Here is a 17,946-nt window from a genome sequence, read left to right as displayed (position 1 = left end):
GGATAAATTTTATGTGGGACAATCAATGCAGGAGGGGCGGTCACGTGCAGGTTCCTTGGTTCCTTGGTGCCCAACACGGACGACCCTGACGTCGAAGGCAATCAAGTCCACGAGTCATTGTTTAGACACATGCCGGAAAAAGGCTTCGGATGAAAGGGGTAAATGAAGGTGAGAGCTTAGATACAGTTTGCTGCTGGATCTGAAGGGGTATTTCCCGTCAGACACTTACTGTTCTTCGGACATTCTTTTTTGAAATAAATTTTTATTAAATTCATAATCATAACTAGTAGCAATTCCGTCACAACAGAATCAGCTATCTATTTTTCCGGCTTCCTTTCACATCTCTGGGTGTACTCATTGGAGAGTTACACTTTACAGGTTGACAGAGGTGCGGAAGTGCTTGCCAGCGTAGATGGCGTTCTCACCGAGCTCCTCCTCGATACGGAGGATCTGGTTGAGCTTGGCGAGACGCTCGGAACGGGCAGGGGCACCGGTCTTGATCTGGCCGGCGCGGAGACCGACAGCGATATCAGCAATGGTAACATCCTCGGTCTCACCGGAGCGGTGGGAGACCATGACACCCCAGTTGTCGGCGTAGGAGTCCTTGGCGGCCTGAATAGACTCGGTCAGGGTACCGATCTGGTTGACCTTAAGGAGGAGAGCATTGCAAGACTTGAGCTCGATGGCCTTCTTGATGCGGATGGGGTTGGTGACAGTCAAGTCATCACCGACAATCTGGAAGTCGGAGGTCTTGTAGAAGTAGCTCCAGGCCTCCCAGTCATCCTCAGCGAAGGGATCCTCGATGGAAACGATGGGGTACTTGGCAGCGAGCTGCTTGTACATATCGGCAAGCTGCTCGTAGGTGATCCACTTGGTGGGGTCGCTGTCGGGGTTCTTGAAGTCGAGATCGTACTTCTTCTCCTCGACCTTGTAGAACTCGCTGGAGGCAACATCCATAGCAATGGACATCTTGCCAGTGTAACCAGCCTCCTCAATGGCATCGGTGATCAGGTCAAGAGCCTCCTCAGCGGTCTGAATATCGGGAGCAACACCACCCTCGTCGCCGACGTTACCAGCGGACTGACCGTAACGCTTCTTGGCGAGAGCCTTGAGCTTCTGGTAAACCTCGGAACCGTGGCGGAGGGCCTCGGAGAAGGAAGGAGCGGAGCTGCCGGTTGCGAGGTGAGATGTTAGCCGGGTCCATCGGGTTGCAATGCAGACTACTTGATGGCAGCCTCAATTGAGACGATTCACATACTCAGGGACAATCATGAACTCCTGGAAGGCCAGACGGCCACCGGCGTGGGAACCACCGTTCAGGACGTTCTGGAAGGGAACGGGGAGAACGTAGGGCTTCTTGGTTCCGGCAAGGTCGGAGATGTGGGCGTAGAGAGGCACACCCTTCTCGGCGGCGGCAGCCTTGGCAACAGCCAGGGAGACACCGAGGATGGCGTTGGCACCAAGGTTACCCTTGTTGGCGGTGCCATCGAGCTTGTTGAGGAATTCGTCGACCTTGGCCTGGTCCTTGACATCGATGTTCTCCTTGATGAGGGCGGGGCCAATGGTCTCGTTGACGTTCTTCACAGCCTTGAGAACACCTATGGTTGACGAGATTTGGGTCAGATCTCTTGCTCTCGTCTGTACACACGACAGTCAGGAGGGGGACCAAGAGAGATGCTCCTTACCCTTGCCAGCCCAGTGGGTCTTATCACCATCACGGAGCTCAACAGCCTCGTGCTGGCCTGGTTGAGAAATTCGGCGTTAGCATCCGTTCGCTGTGGCACCTTGGGAGGATACGAGACAGTCTGATTACGTACCGGTAGAGGCACCGGAGGGGACAATGGCGCGGTGAAGGCCAGTCTCGGTGACAATGTCGACCTCGACGGTGGGGTTACCACGGGAGTCGTAGACGGAACGAGCGTGAACCTTGGAGATAGGCATTTTGAATGTGAGAGATCTGACGGGGAAGAAAGATCAGTGGAAATGAAGGTTGAAAGAAGGAGACTACAAGAAGCAGCGGGCAGTGGCCGGTCGTATATGGCGGCAAAAAAGCCGTGACTAACGGCGGAGGGGAGCAGCTTCACCGATGACCCCAAAAAAGACAGGCCGAACGGGAGCGCAGGATGGGGGGAGGAGGGCGCCGAATTGGACGGAGCTCAGCGAATGTGGATAAATGGGGAGGGGCAATTGGCCACAGCCGTCACCGAAGCTCAGGTTGGGTTGTACCTTCAGATTGTCTAATGCAGATTTGCTGACCGGGGTCGATCAAAGAGGGCGCAAAGTTGTGTGGAATCCAGAGGAGTTGGGTGGGTTGTGACTTGGAGGAATGAGAAAGGAAGCAGAGAGGAGAGGAGGGGAGGGAGGGGCAGATGGCGGGGTGGGGGAATGACCGGATGAAGGTCGAGGGTGAGGTGGGTGGAGTGGCAGCTGGTGTGAGGTCGACTGGTACATCACGTCTTGAGAGGTCCAATCATGACCATTGACTACCAAGAGGAGCGCTTGTTCCTTACAATTTATGCTGCTGGTTCTCTTCTCCGGTTGTCCGTCGAGTACACAAGCGCACGTGAGAACGAAGGTGTAATACAGCAGGTGGAGTGAGATATAGGTAGTTGTCGTAGTAGTGACTCGTGAGAGCTCGATCAATTGATAGAAGAGCTGGATGTCAGACCCTTTGCTTCCAACAAATCCCTCCCATGACGGAAACATCCGATGCTTTAAATAACCTCCACTGCGAACACCCCCCGGGAAACCGTCACAGACGCATGGCTCAATAGTAGTGAATACACTGAATAGTCCTCCGATTCTTTCCAATGCAACAGTGGGGCATGGACGGTCGTCGACGAGACAGCATCCAACCGTGTGCCTCAGTGGATTGGGCCTGAGTTCGATCCGACCCTAAACTCTGACGCTGGGCTTTGCATGTTGCGAGATCTCCCGTCACCCTCGGGATCACCATCAATCGTGCTGGATCCTGATTGCCCGAGGATGCGGAAGTGTGGATTGCCAGATCCGTACAGGTATGGAATTCCAGGGTACAACTGCGCAACGGAGGTCCTCTTTGGAAAGTCCGGGTCCTCTGAGTACGTAATTCCTAAACTTCCAGATCGAAGGGCGCTAAAGCGGCCTTTAACCCTTTAACTCCCGTGCTCGTAACGGCGCTTAGGTCATGTGAGACACTTTGGACCAAGCACTGTGAGTGTCGAGCGTGGGCAGCTATACCTTACCTACCTGCAGGTGGTTCGTCAGGTACATCGTGCCCATGGAGGTGCGACTAGCGGCAATCCAGAATCCCAGATACCACCATTGGCCCAACTGGAAAGATTTCAGAGGCAGACCTGGAATGGATAACAGGACATTTCTTGTTAGCCACAAGGTCCTGGTAGAGAAGCATGGATGGCCGTTCCATCCGTCCTTATCGTCATGGTCGTCGTCGTCTGGTGCTCATGGCAAAGCTTAGAGAATGGGCCCAGATTAGACAATTTGGTATGGACGTCCAGCGACAGCATCGAGTAGCACTGAGCACTGCAGGGTCGCTGCGTATCCATTTTGGAACTGTAAGCTACCTAAGTACTAAGCAATAAGCTTAAACAGCACCCTCGGAGCTGTTCCGCGTGATCCTATCCTATGGTGGGTGGCTCAATGTCCTGCAACATGAATTCATAGTCCATTGCCCTGACCTCCTCGAACCCGATGAGCAGGATGGGTACAGATGAACGCATCTAGGATCACCGAGTAATGGTGCATCAACCTTGGTACATTCGAAGCCGACTGGGCTAGATATCAAACAATTTTTCATCTACAACGAGAGCGTTCCGGGGTCTCTAGCGTGTTCAAAAGACCAGTAAATTGTTTGCATTCGGTACTATAATCAACAGTAACGCACATCGAGTCACTTCCAGAAGTGGGAACTGTCGAGCACAAATTATTTTGAAGGGCCCATTTCACGTCTGGACCATCTGTGATCTCGTCTTATAGATGATCCGAAATGATTCGGGTGCCTGAGGTGGACACTGCGACGGCATCCCGGCGAATGATGCAGATCACATGACTGACGATTACTTTGTCAGGTGACCTTACCAGCAGCTCCTCGACCGGATGCTAGGTAGCTCAACCAGCTTCACTAACTGAGCATTTCCAGTTCTTGCATTAATCTATTATCCGTTCATCACTCGCGCGGCCTTTCTTTTCTTCCCATTTTGACGTCTGGCAATAGTTGACTGTCTCAAAACACTTGGTTCGCGATTCAGCCAATCGACCATCATGAACGGCGGCGTCGACCCGGAGCGCGAGCAAGCGCTTGAGGATTACAAGAACAGCTTGTTGGAGCTACGAGAATGGGAAGCCAAGCTCAAGGGTCTCCGGATGGGGATCAAGGACCTTCAGCATGAATTCGATGTCTCAGAGGACAACATCAAAGCACTTCAAAGTGTTGGTCAGATTATCGGCGAGGTGTTGAAACAGCTGGATGAAGAACGATGTACGTCTCTCATTTCCCGTTGCGGTTGACTCTGCTCGCCACTGTCTAAACCCTGTCATCTGTATGCAGTCATCGTCAAAGCTTCCTCGGGGCCACGATATGTTGTCGGTTGCCGTTCCAAGGTCGACAAAGCGAAGCTGAAGCAAGGCACGCGAGTGGCCTTGGATATGACAACATTGACAATCATGCGAATGCTCCCTCGGGAGGTCGATCCCTTGGTTTACAACATGTCATTGGAGGATCCCGGGTCGGTGAACTTCGCCGGTATTGGTGGTTTGAACGACCAGATCAGAGAACTGCGAGAGGTTATCGAACTACCGTTGAAGAACCCCGAGCTCTTCCAACGGGTGGGAATCAAGCCTCCAAAGGGTGTTTTGCTTTACGGCCCTCCAGGCACGGGTAAAACCCTGTTGGCCCGGGCCGTCGCTAGTTCAATGGAGACGAATTTCTTGAAGGGTGAGTCCCAAGTGTTCCCTTGCGCACAGTGCCCTGTGTTGCGACCGTCTTTCCTAACGAGATTGTCTGAATAGTCGTTTCTTCTGCGATTGTTGACAAGTACATTGGTGAATCTGCGCGATTGATTCGTGAAATGTTCGGATACGCCAAGGAACACGAGCCCTGTATCATCTTCATGGACGAGATCGATGCGATTGGTGGGCGACGTTTCTCAGAAGGCACATCGGCGGATCGTGAAATTCAACGTACGCTGATGGAGTTGCTAAACCAACTGGATGGTTTCGATTACCTTGGCAAGACAAAGATCATCATGGCCACGAACCGACCGGATACTCTCGACCCTGCGCTGCTCCGTGCTGGTCGTCTCGACCGCAAGATCGAGATTCCCTTGCCCAATGAGGTTGGTCGCCTTGAGATTCTCAAGATCCACTCAAGTACGGTGCAACTGGAAGGTGAAATCGATTTTGAGAGCGTGGTCAAGATGAGCGATGGTCTCAACGGTGCCGATCTGCGCAACGTGGTGACGGAAGCGTAAGTTGAATTTGCGCTACTCATTCGTGTGTGTATGTGCCTTGGACTAACAGCAAATACAGGGGTCTTTTCGCAATCAAGGATTATCGGGATGCCATCAACCAGGATGACTTTAACAAGGCCGTACGCAAGGTGGCTGAAGCCAAGAAGTTGGAGGGTAAGCTTGAGTACCAGAAGCTCTAAAGTTTTCAGATGTAAAGAGCGCACGACGGTGAAGCTTGCATCCTTTATGGACGCTTCGATATTTTAGAATACCATGCATCAGAAGTACCGGCAAATATTGCCTGCCCACAGGTGCTGGCAGTCCTCAATCTTTTCCTACTTTGTACTCTATTAGTCCTCAGGAGTCTGATGTACCAGAGAAAATGGATTTGGCTGGCCCGCTACGTAGCGCCCTCGTACAGCATAACTCATCGAGAGCATGTAGAAGAGTTTCCCGTTTTAATCTCTCATCATTCTCTCGATACTGAAGTGGAGGCTGCGGGATAGGGCTTGCGGCGGGCACCATGGTGGAGACTCGGCCCGCGGGCTCAATCCTCGCAGGTACATCCACATCCACGTTCACACTCAGGGCGAACTATCTTTGGCGTGGCACTCGAAAACTGTTTTGTTAACCGGCGATTGCATAGCGCCGGAGTCCCTGTCAAGCCTTACTCGCACAACCAGACTGGGTAGACTGCTTTGGTGCGACAGCGCTAGCGCTAGCGCAATAATACTGGACCTTAAGCACACGTTGGCACCTCGAACCGTGTCTTGTGATTGCGATCTAGCACGACACCGTGAGTCTGCCACGACGCCTACGCCTACAGTTGGTTGTGGTATGAGAACTGGGCTGCTCATGATGACTTGTCTATATCATAGCTGATTTCCCCTTCTTAATCTGATAGCCCTCACTTCACCGAGTCCTTCCCCGCATGACCTGCACGACCTGCACGACTGTCTCCACGCCACGATACTCTCGAACGTACAGCGCGCTAGCAACAGTCTACCAGTCAATGCTTTCTTGAAGTCTGAACCGCCAAGTATTCACACATTCGCCATCGGCGCGTAAAGAGGCATTGATTCGGGGATCATGTCCTATCATGGGAGATCCTTCAACACGAGCCCATTTCCAGAGAACCGTTACCGTTCCAACGAGGGTCTCACTGGACTCGGCCTGTCGACCGGTCCGACCACAGGCGCAGGATTCTTTGAATCAAGAGATCGAACGTTGCCCATGTACAAGGACAAGCCATACTTCACACCGAAGCGAACGGCTCCTCGAAAAAGATGGAGACCGTTGTTCGTGCTCGGGGTTTGTGCGCTGACCTTGTTGTGGTACTACAAGTCATCGATGCCTACGTGGCGGAGTCCGACTGCGTCGCGGGATGTTGGTGTTGAGCTTTGGAAGTGGACGCAAGTCATGGATGACGAAGGCTCGTCAAAAGCAAAGGCAGACTGGAACGAGCGCAGGGACAAAGTCCGCGATGCGTTCCTTGTCAGCTGGCAAGGCTATGAGAAGGATGCCTGGGGTGAGTGTGACCGCTGAACGCATTTCGATGCGAATTGGAGGAAACCAGCTAAAAGTCGAGGTCATTCTAGGTTCGGACGAGTACAACCCAGTCTCAGGCCGGGGTAGGAACATGATCGAGGGTGGCATGGGCTGGATCATCGTTGACGCACTGGACACGATGATTGTCATGAATCTAAGCACTGAAGTGCGACATGCGCGAGAATGGATCTCTACATCGTTGAAGTACACCCAAGATCATGACGTGAGTACCTTTGAGACGACGATTCGCATGTTGGGTGGCCTGCTTTCAGCCCACTACTTGTCGACACAATACCCGACCCTTGCTCCAATCGCGGATGACGACGTCGGCGCTTCTGGGGAGGACCTGTACATCGAGAAGGCGACAGATCTCGGGGACCGCTTACTCGGCGCATTCGAGTCACCGTCTGGAATACCTTACGCTAGCGTGAACCTGAACAAGTCCGAAGGCTTACCGTCCCACGGAGATGGTGGCGCCTCCTCTACCGCTGAGGCTACGTCGGTACAGCTTGAATTCAAGTACTTGGCCAAGCTGACAGGCGAGGCTGAATATTGGAAAGCGGTAGAGAAAGTCATGGAGGTGATTGATGAGCAACACCCTCAAGACGGACTTGTCCCTATTTTCATCGACCCCAGGACGGGCCACTTCCAAGGCCAGAACATTCGTCTAGGGAGTCGTGGAGATTCTTACTACGGTTCGTCAACGGCCAAAAAAAAAAAAGAGGATGCGAACATGAAGACGAGGCTAATATTCCAATCTTGAAATGCTCGCAGAATACCTCATCAAGCAGTACCTTCAAACTTCCGGACAAGAACCCGTATACAAAGAGCTTTGGGATGAGTCTCTACGCGGCGTTCGCAAGCACTTACTCGCATTCTCCAAGCATGCACAATTACTGGTCTTGGGTGAACGCCCTGACGGGCTGCGGGAAAGTCTGAGCCCGAAGATGGACCACCTGGTCTGCTTCCTGCCTGGAACGTATGCTCTGGGTGCAACCGGAGGTCAACCTCTCGCCGAAGCCCGCAAATCGGCAGACTGGTCTCATCAACGCGAAGACGAGATCTTTATCGCCAAGGAATTGATGAAGACCTGCTGGGCCACATACTTGAAGACCGCCACCGGCCTCGCACCCGAAATCTCCCACTTCGTTCTCGATTCCCCGCCCGTCATGATGGAAGACAAATACCCCGATCCCAGTACAGGCCCGGAAAGCACGAAACCGCAAGAGTACAAATCAATCTCAGGACCCCTTTCCCAGTCATCCGATGGCTCGCAAGTCTGGCGCGAGGACATTGAAATTCACAACCTGGACCGTCACAACCTACAACGACCCGAGACCGTCGAATCCCTGTTCTACATGTACCGAATCACCGGCGACGAGACCTACCGAGAATGGGGCTGGGAGATGTTCAAGTCTTTCGTCAAGTACACCGCCGTCGTCGAGGTGGAAGAAAACGAAGTGGTTGACAATACCAACGTGGTCAAACGTATCAAGGGGTTCACGTCTTTATCCAACGCGGATACCCTTCCACCGACTACGCGCGATAACATGGAGAGCTTCTGGATGGCCGAGACTCTCAAGTATTTCTACCTGTTGTTCTCTGACCGGGATTTCATCCCCCTCGAAGAGCATGTGTTCAATACAGAGGCTCATATTCTGCCTCGTTTCAAGCCGACTGGCGAGTTGAAGACTGGTTGGCAGAGGAAGGCCAAGGTTGCAGCTGTTGAGGATGCTGCTCAATAGGTATCTGGCAAGACTTACGGACTTTTGATGGCTTCTGAGCGACACGCTGGCTTTATTTCCATGTATTGTTTTTTTTCCTGGTCCATGAATGACCATCACCGGCAGATGGTAATCTTTACGGCGTTTCTCCTCGTGTCTTGTCTTCTTCCTTGAAACACTGTCTTTTAACTGGAACTACCAAATTCGTGTCTATAGTACTCGAAGGAAAGAAAAAAAATGGAACGAGTGATGGTGGATATGATGTACATTCACAGGGTTCAGTCTCTTCAGTGCCATATTGTATGTACGATATGAGGCTTGGTTTCTGTTCTTCTAATCCCGTTCCAATGCAGCGTCAATGAGCTTTTTGAAACCCTTGACCGCCTCCTTCATGTCGCGGACTGTAAGGGCCTCGTCGTCACCATGAGCCACAAAGATGCTTCCCGGACCGTAGAGGTATCGTTTCACACCGTCCCGCACAGTCAGATTGGGTACGTCGGTGCCGTAGTTCACAGGCATCACCTCGAACCCATCCACGTCTGTATCGAGGTCTTGCGGCGAGTAAGCTTCATTGTGATTGGAAAAGTCAACCTCGACGTCGGCCTCGACTTCGCGCGTCGCATCCTTCACTGCCCGGCGGATGATTTCGCGCGCCTCCTCGGCAGTACCGGCTGCCAGACGAACGGCAACATCCGCACGCGCCGACGCCGGGACAACGTTTGTCGCCACGCCAGCTCGAATGGTTCCGATATTCAGCGTGGTATTTCCATACTTGTCCGAAGAAGGCAATCCACCTTGACTGACTGGGAGGTTACCGAGTTGATCCACGCGGCTCAAAGCGGGTAAGATGGCAGAGACGGCACTCTTGCCCAGCCACGGGTAGCCGGAGTGCGCCGCTTTACCGTGGGCCAGGACCTCGAAGCCCAGCATGCCCTTGTGTCCGGACACAAGCTTGGCCTCGGTAGGTTCACCGAAGATGACGGTGTGGTAGGCGCTCTTGAAGTTGATTTCAGACTCGGAGAAGGTCTTCATACCGTCTCCACCGATCTCTTCGCCGACAACGAAGAGCAGGCCTAGCTTGGCATCTGGGTTGGCCTCTAGAGTCTCCAGGACTGCGTAGACCTGTGCGGCAACGCTACCCTTTGCGTCGACCGAGCCTCGACCAGCAATGACATGGTCGTCAACACTTTCAGATCGTGAGGTCGCCGATTCAGGCTTGTGCACGGAATAAGGGATGAACGGTGGAACGGTATCAATGTGACTCGTGACTAGGATTGAAGGTTGCTCTTGCAGAGATGAAGGATACGCGTAGATATTATATCTTGTCTTGGGTGTCTCGTCATCATTATCCGGGACATCTCCCTTCTTCTTCTTGACCGATGCAACTTTCTGCTTGACGACGGTGAAGTTCTTGGCCCTGAGGAAGTCGGCGACGAAGATGCCGACGTCATGCTCATTGCCGGATATCGACTCAATTGAGACCAAGTCTCGGTGGAAGGACAATAAGGGATCGTGTTGGAGCAAGTCTTCAAGAGACTGGTCGGCTTTCTCACCGACAATGGTCCGGTGAGCCTCTTGCAAGCTTCCCAGGGCCTGTTGCTGGTCCAGTGCGGGGTGCGGAGAAGCATGGGACACAGCAACAACGGCCGCAGCCGCTAGCAAAGAGGTGAGCTTCATTCGGGTTCAATGAGAGAGAGAGAAACACCGGTAAGGAGAGGCGATCATATAGAATCGAGAAACTGTTTCCCCTCGTCAATGTCAGCCAAATCGGACGTGAAGGACTGTCGAGGTTGGTGAGTAACGTAACTGCGCGCTATTGCAGCCGATCACGACCTGCCAGGTCATGGAGCAATGTCACGTGAGATTGTGTCACCTAGCGTCGATGGAAAGCAGTCCTCCTCGCATCGCGATGCAGATCGCGCCAAAGCTTTTGTATAACCAGCAAGGCCAGATGATGGGGAAGTGTCTGATCAGAGATCTTATGGCTCTCTCTCTCTCTCTCTCTCTCTCTCTCTTTCTAGATCTCGTGGGCGTTGACCTGAGTGCTTGTTCAGGGGTACCAGGTGTGTAGGCAGATGGATGTCATGCGCTGTATAACAGTAGCGCTACCAGGCTTCCAACCACTTGGTCCAAGTCGTAAAGCAAGTGGTGAGACTTGATGTGCAGTCCAGGCAATAGATCCTTAGGACTCATCTCTCGAGAATGTGCTTGTCCGATATGGATGCCGTGCAATTGCACAACCTGCAATGGCTGCCGCTGAACCCCCTCTGGAAAATGGCGAAACTTCAATTGCATTCGATGTGGCTCTCCAAAGAAAGAAAGAAAATTATGTGACTTTTCCGAGAGTGCGCATCACCGCTGATTAGCGATAGATTGAGTGTTAGCCGTCTGCGAACATCGCGCGATGGAGACCATTGGTCGCACTCATCGCTAGTTCTCGAGGCTGTTGGCTGTAGCGGAGCAGGGACAAGTAGAAGACTTGAGTTATCAGTTTCACAAATGGGAGGAAACTTCCACCATTTCCCATCAATGGAATGGAACTCCTTCTACATAGCGGGAAATGGTATGTGTCAATGTCTATACTTTATGGTCTATACACAGTATCCGTATGGACAAGAATTATCTAACCATGTCCGCGTCTCTGTACAATGCTGGGTAATCGGCCAGTCCGCTCGTTGGGTCTCATTTCATCTTTGTGCAATCTTCATCCAAATAGGCTGGTTCATGAGATTGAGACCATGTTGCCCGTCGAGCTAAGTATCATATTACTTCGTGGATGAGTCTGGGCTTCGAATAGATTTTGATCCAGCCCGCGCGAGAGTTGAGTCCCGTCACGAAGCCACCTAACCTCTGCCTGATGTGTCCCCACGCCCTACGCATGTTATGTTTGTGCTTGAAAGAGCTTTCCATGACTCATGGATGGAGGGGATGGAGGGGATGGAATGGGGGGTGACTGGTGCTATTGGCAATTGGTCTAATAGACCACGACCCGAGGGGGTAACGGAAGCGAAATACCTAATCAGGTATAAACGTGTAGAAGAAACGGATGCCTAATCGTGGATATGGTCACCATCATAGAATTATAGGCAAGGTCATCCTGAGACTGCCTACCTACCTACTTAGGTAGGAGGAATGCTGTCGCTACTAATTACATGACGATGGCACGCCAGTGGAATGGCTTGGATCCGAGAAAGAATACTGCTTGGTGACATGGTAGGAGCCAGGGCACATGGCCTAGCCACGCGAATGGATGTATGAATGCATCCGAGAAGGAATGGTGTTGACCTTTCAGATATCCGACCCAGCCTAACAACGTGGGCACATTCCCCGACTTTGAAGGGCGCGCTGACCTGTTGACACTCGGAAACCCAGCATTCACCTCGAATATGCGACAAGTAGTGACAACCAAGCATTGTTCTATTGGCTCCGCAATTAAACCTTTGACCCTGAATCGAATGCGAGCCCTGGAACGGAGAGAGGGTGCCACAGATGTCAATGGCAGAGTTTAGAAAAGAAGCGTCTGAGGGTTCCGCTACCACTACCAAGTTCCAACTACCCAACTACCTGGTTTGAACTTTCAAGGTTGGAGACCATCACCCGGCGCGACATCTTGATCTCAGTGACTCTTTAACTTTCTGATTCTCTCAAGGATTGCAAAGTTCGCAATATACTGATCCTTGTAACTCAATATTGATTGATCCGTGCAAACAGACGGTTCTGCTTTGGTTTCCTGCTCGGGTTCTCTTCTCCGAACCAATATTGTCTGATGAGCCGCGATCCACGGGATGGGACTCATTCACGAACCGCCGGATGGATGATCCTCTCGCTTGCACATCCTCACGTAGCAGATGCAATTATAACTGGATGAATTGGCCCAGTAAATATCAGTCGAGGATTTGGGGCCACCAGGTAAGTGTTACTGGACCTGAGCGCGGGACAATAGCAGACCACACAAGTATTCTCGGTGTCCAGCCTGTGGAGGCTCGAGTCTGAAATATGGACAGGTGGATTCGGGGAAGAATTTGACAACGGACTTGCGAACGGTTTTGACGGCGTCTCCACCGACTTCCACAGGCATGACAGGTGAGAAATTGACTGGACTCCGGAGAGATATGTCTAGGTTTGGGATCCTCCGTGACAGGGATGGGCAGTCAAGAGATCGTGAGGTCGAGCTCTCGCGCGACAGACTACATTATTCTGACGTGAGGAGCCACCAGTCGATGGGTAGGATCAGGATGAAGGTCAGTCCTAGTACTGAGTTCTGACTACTGAGTAGTAGTCTTGACTACCGAGTCTACTGACTAGGTGGTACACTTTGGACAAGTCATTTTCGTCACTGTAGAATGGACGGCGACCCAAGCAGAGCTGTCAAGTTGAAACTCGAGCGACGAAGAAGCTTCCAACTGTCCACCGGGATGACACCGGACTTCTTACGTCGGTGAGCCAGTGGAACAGCCCGACCTGACACCCGCATGAACGATCTCTCGCTTCCATGTGTATGTGCATGTTGGCAAGTACAGGATCTTCCTTGGACCACCCTTGGGCCCGGAGAAACTCTACCGGAGTGGTCTCGGAACATTCCATCCCGCCCACCACATCCACTCGGTAGACTCAGTAGTACTGAGTCAGTACTATCATTGAAAAATCAAATCTCAAACTCTTACAGATCAATTCTGCAGTGTACTGGGTGTAGACTGTAGACTGTAGACTGGACTCTACACGAGTCGACCCTCCGGGGGCCAACAACCGCCCAGCCGCGTCCAGTGCACGTACTGTGGACTTGGTACAGTAAATGTCCAGTACCAAACTGGCAACTTGTCCGATTGCCAGATTGCCAAATCTGTTGGTCCAAACAGATAGTCAGCTACTACGAAATGGTGAACACTAAACGTGGGCTGGAGATATGACCAGACTGTGCATTTACTATTTAGTGCATGCCTAGTGCCTAGTACCTACTACCTAGCAGGTAGTACCTACTACTATCATATCATGATCAATTTGATTGCAGACCCTCTTGCTGCACGGTCGACTGGGCGTAGCGAGCCGGTCGGGGGACCAATGCGAAAGTTGGAGGTTCCCCTCTAGGTAGCTTAGTAGGTACTGGGTACATGCTAGCTAGATACCTAGTGAGCGTGTACCAAGGTAGAAGGTACTAACGCAGTACCTAGGTAGCCACCACGTCATCCTGTCGGGTCAACACAACACGCTGGGTTCCTCTTTCTTTCGGCCCTGCGCTGACGAAGGGCGCACCCACGAGGGACCGGAATTCTCGTGAGTTTGTACGATTACAAAGCGTGCACTATTTCTGGCGAACTCGCCTCGCCTACGAGACCAGTCCTGGAGTCGGGAGGGAGGTGTCAAACTGCCAATGGGGCAGTGGTACTGTGGTAGTACCTTCCAGACTCGGTAAGAAGTATCCAGGATTCTAGTGAGTTTACCGAGCTCAAGATCGGCCATGACAAAGGTCATGATGAATTCACGGTGATGAAAAAAAAAATGAAAAATAGGGTTGAGACGGAGTTGCTTGTTGGAGTAAATGAGTGGTAGTAGTGGTTCAATGTGTGAAATAGCAATCTCTTGACTAGTAGCACTTCCTTTTAACAGGTAACTAGTATAGTACTGATTACAGGACTACTGTACAGGTCGGACGTTAAACCGTCGCATTGTAGCAAAGTTTCGTCGCAAGGCGGAGCCTGAGAGGGATCGTTTGTTGAGTTCATCCATGATTTAGGCGAGGTTCTAGACCCGGAATACCTGACAGGGATGTTTGTGAGAATCTCGAAGGAACAGGGATTGATCGGAGGACTGTTCAAGTGTTCACTTGTTCACTTGTTCACTTGTTCACCGGCTGGTGGGGGTCGTGCTGCCTCGGCTTGGTCGGGTGTTCACGTTTAGTTGACATAACTCAGTTAGTCGTAATATACTTGTATACTTGTACACTTGATCAGTTGATATGATGGCATATGCTCAAGGCTGACTTGGATGCATGTGTGTCCGAGGGAGATTTACGATCGCATGGCCCTTCCAGTCCCACCACTCGTACTCCTATCGACCGGACTAGTTTAGCGGCCATCGAGACACGGGCGATATGGTAGCGCCCGTGCTCAACTGTCTCACCTCAATCAATACTTTGGAACGGCATTGCATCATCGGTGTTGGTCAACGGCCAGGACCATCTCCGACCTGATCCAGGCGCCCTGGACGGGACCTTCTGATTGTAGCACGGCACTGAAGCATATTCAGCATATTCCCGCGCAGAATGCAGTAGCGGCGAGCCTTCATCATGTCGTGCGACTGGTCTGACTTTGGGCAATCGGGCAGAATTTTCTCCATGCGTAGTCACTCGGCCTGATTCTTTCCGGGTCCCTGGACTACGACGTTTGACTTTGTCGAGTGTTGTAAACTTTGGACTAGTCCGGATGTCCTATCTGGAAGACTCTTCAATATGTCCTATCTGGAAGACTCTTCAATTGAGTCCACGAGTGTTCAAACAAGTTCACACTGTGTAGTCTCACTAGTCATCACAGTGTCCAACTTGTAGTACTGTTCAGTGTCGAGTGTAGACGGTATCAGGGTAGGGTGTAAAACCCACAACCAAAAGTACAATCTAGGTCGGGCGCTAAAAATCTCAGCGGCTTGAAACTTCCAAACCAAAGTACCGGGTAAGAGGGGTGTGGCTCTCTCGGACACCTCAGAATTGAAGCAACACCAGCAAGCTGTTGGGGAGGGAAGCACAGACGTGTCACAGTTGCAATGACGATGGCCCTTCTTGGCGTGTTCCACGACGATCCTTTCCTCTCTGCCACTCTCCTCTCGAACCCAACATGGAAATCATGATGAGTGAGAGGCCCCAAGCTTGAAATCTTTGTGTACGTGTTCGTCCAATCCCAGCGGGCGGGAGAATCCCCGCCCAGTGGTTCCAGCAGGGAAGAGCATCACATCGTATGGGAGGAGTCGGCGAGGACGATCGCATGAGTTCTTAAATGGGATCGGCCGACTGGGGCTGCGCTGAGCAACGGTCCTCCACCGAGCGACTTGTCGAGTCTAGACGCTGCTGATCTTGCATCTCACCAAAACAATGGCCAAGCGGAGCTTCTGTCAGGGCAACACCCTGATTCCACTCGACCCGCCCGTCGTGCTCGTCTCCACGACACGCGATGAGGTACTGATAGTATTGACTTGACTGAGAGTGAGAGGAGCACCTCGGCATGATCATCATCCTAGTCCGACTACTAGTCTACTATGACTGACTCTCCTACCACGAAACCTACAAAGAATCCGGCCAAGTAGGCGTAGTACAAAGGATCAGTGAGAGACACCAAACTTTGCGGCCGTGGTGCCGCTGCTGTGATGGACGAGTCAACGATGCGAATATCAAATTGATCGGGTGCAGAGATGATCATGGTGGTGGTGGTGGTGGTATCACGGCAGTGTACAACCACCGTACATAGTTGTACTCCATGAACGTTCATGATTGTCCTGACATTGCTGAGTGTCCTGACTCCTCAGTCCTGCCTCCTCAGTAGTCCGTAGACGACTAGACTCAGTAGTCAGTACTGATGTCCTTAGCTCGGCTCTGGAGCGTGTGTGCAAGCCCTAAAGAGCAGGGCTCTCTCCCCTCTTGGGCCTCTTATGGGCCTCCACGAGTCCTCCCGTCATAAGATCAAGACCCTCTCGGTGCTGTGCTCCTCTCCGGCCCTGTCGTCAGAAGATCCACCGTTGACATTCCAGAGTCTTCTGAGTGGCGTTTCCCTGGATCGGGGCTCTCTCGAGGGAGAGGCTTTGTCAGGCTTTGCTGAACCACCGGACCGGGACGGAGGAAGAAGGTTCTTTCAGGCAAGCGACCGAGGATCCGCCTCTCGGTCGCGTGGGAATTTCCGTCGGTCGTGCATCTGGGAAGGAGTCGCCGCAACCACCAGCCGCATTGATTACTCCAGTACAGCTGTATCCTTCTTGCACCCTGTCGTAGTTCCTCCTTCCTCGCTTGAGTGCTCAACGGGTAGATCGGAAGAGCGGGGCGAAAGTCACGAGCATTCGGAAGGCCAAAAGTCTTGATCTGGGGGAAGTATGATCGCAGTTGAGCGTCTCGGCTTCCATCTCGAGGAATCGAGACCTCGACAGTGGAGTGTGGACAGACAGACGGCCGTGACTGGCACTCACACGCTTGACTCTGCACACTAATCACACGTACGTTTCTCACGAGTCCCAAGGCCCCAACGAGACTAGCCCATCGCAATTGGGGTTCGTGAATCATCATTGGGTGCACCACCGACCGAGGTGGAGGTGGTGGGCAGCACAGAAACGAAGCAAGAGTTTCACAAAGGCCCTCTGGACTTCTGGAGAGCCACAACGTTCACTGGTGACTTTCGTCAGAACTCCGACTTGCCCGCTCGGCTCGGTGGATTCTGGGCCCCGGTGGAGCCCCCGGCAAAGAAGAAAGGCAAAAAAGGGCCTCGAGTGTCGAGAAGTCGAGACTCGAAGAATCGGGTTCTCTTTCACGCCCTGAGTCTTCAGTCTACCACTTCCAGTCCCTCCAGTCACGCCCAGGACTGGCTTTTCCCAGTGCCGTCAACCCAGTGGAGAACCTCGATAGACGGAGAAACGCAGTGGACACTGGACACTGGACAATACATTGGCCACGACCAGACCAGAGTGAACATTGCATACCCAACGGTGTGGAACGTGGATCCCGAATCACTCAAAACAAAGGCTGAACCATCGTGACTCGGAAACCACACTTACACAGTCTCGCCTGTCGGGGCCATCTTTTCTCTCTGGCACCTCCTTCCAACACGCATTCACTCGCCCTCCCACTCTCACTTTCACTCTTCACCGATTCCCACGACCAGTCCAGTCAGAGTTTCTGATCCCTCGCGTCACTCCTCTCTCTCTTTCTTTCTCTCTTTCTCTCTCTCTCTCTCTCCGTCTCTCCGGCCAACACGCTGTCTCTCCCGCGCTCGATCTCTCACCTTGGAGTCCTGCCAACTACCTGATAGCCTCGTTCTCTGCATCCTCCAACTTGCTGCACCCGGCCTTCTGCTCACCTGCAGGTTGCACGATAGCGGGGATTCCCTTGTCAGGCACATCACCACTGGCCCGTTTGCTGATTCTCAGTATTGGCGAGTCGTCCTAACCACCCGTCTCGCGGTCGTTCCTGCCCAGCCAGTTGGCAAGCATCGTGCTTGTCTTCCTTTTGAGCTTCGCTCCCTGTCAGGGTCCACGTTGGT

At 52.4% G+C, this 17,946-nt stretch overlaps 5 protein-coding genes across 5 annotated transcripts; 2 read left to right on the top strand and 3 right to left on the bottom strand.

Moving 5' to 3' along the window:
- Nucleotides 1–372: 372 nt before the first annotated feature.
- On the bottom strand, nucleotides 373–1,941 carry aspf22 (enolase acuN; the record flags this gene model as incomplete). Its single annotated transcript, XM_056936948.1, has 4 exons — nucleotides 373–1,168; nucleotides 1,259–1,598; nucleotides 1,686–1,742; nucleotides 1,818–1,941. The coding sequence occupies 4 exons, from the start codon at nucleotides 1,939–1,941 to the stop codon at nucleotides 373–375; spliced, it is 1,317 nt and encodes a 438-aa protein (XP_056787747.1).
- Nucleotides 1,942–4,260: 2,319 nt separating this feature from the next.
- Nucleotides 4,261–5,647, top strand: rpt4 (proteasome regulatory particle base subunit RPT4; the record flags this gene model as incomplete). Its single annotated transcript, XM_056936947.1, has 4 exons — nucleotides 4,261–4,477; nucleotides 4,547–4,933; nucleotides 5,008–5,464; nucleotides 5,527–5,647. The coding sequence occupies 4 exons, from the start codon at nucleotides 4,261–4,263 to the stop codon at nucleotides 5,645–5,647; spliced, it is 1,182 nt and encodes a 393-aa protein (XP_056787746.1).
- An 889-nt stretch (nucleotides 5,648–6,536) lies between these two features.
- Nucleotides 6,537–8,740, top strand: N7539_007345 (glycoside hydrolase family 47 protein; the record flags this gene model as incomplete). The annotated part of the gene is made up of 3 exons (XM_056936946.1): nucleotides 6,537–6,975; nucleotides 7,046–7,690; nucleotides 7,770–8,740. 3 exons carry the CDS (start codon nucleotides 6,537–6,539, stop codon nucleotides 8,738–8,740), a joined length of 2,055 nt encoding a protein of 684 aa, XP_056787745.1.
- A 312-nt stretch (nucleotides 8,741–9,052) lies between these two features.
- Nucleotides 9,053–10,396, bottom strand: N7539_007344 (M20 family metallopeptidase; the record flags this gene model as incomplete). The annotated part of the gene is made up of 1 exon (XM_056936945.1): nucleotides 9,053–10,396. The coding sequence occupies one exon, from the start codon at nucleotides 10,394–10,396 to the stop codon at nucleotides 9,053–9,055; it is 1,344 nt and encodes a 447-aa protein (XP_056787744.1).
- Nucleotides 10,397–15,698: 5,302 nt separating this feature from the next.
- Nucleotides 15,699–16,122, bottom strand: N7539_007343 (uncharacterized protein; the record flags this gene model as incomplete). Its single annotated transcript, XM_056936944.1, has 2 exons — nucleotides 15,699–15,884; nucleotides 15,991–16,122. The coding sequence occupies 2 exons, from the start codon at nucleotides 16,120–16,122 to the stop codon at nucleotides 15,699–15,701; spliced, it is 318 nt and encodes a 105-aa protein (XP_056787743.1).
- Between the last annotated feature and the right edge of the window lie 1,824 nt (nucleotides 16,123–17,946).

Source organism: Penicillium diatomitis (genome assembly GCF_028827545.1).
Source record: "Penicillium diatomitis strain IBT 30728 chromosome Unknown utg000010l_segment0_segment0, whole genome shotgun sequence".
Lineage (NCBI taxonomy): Eukaryota > Fungi > Ascomycota > Eurotiomycetes > Eurotiales > Aspergillaceae > Penicillium > Penicillium diatomitis.
The sequence above is the reverse complement of the archived record's forward strand: the minus strand, read 5'-3'. Positions and strand labels throughout refer to the sequence as shown.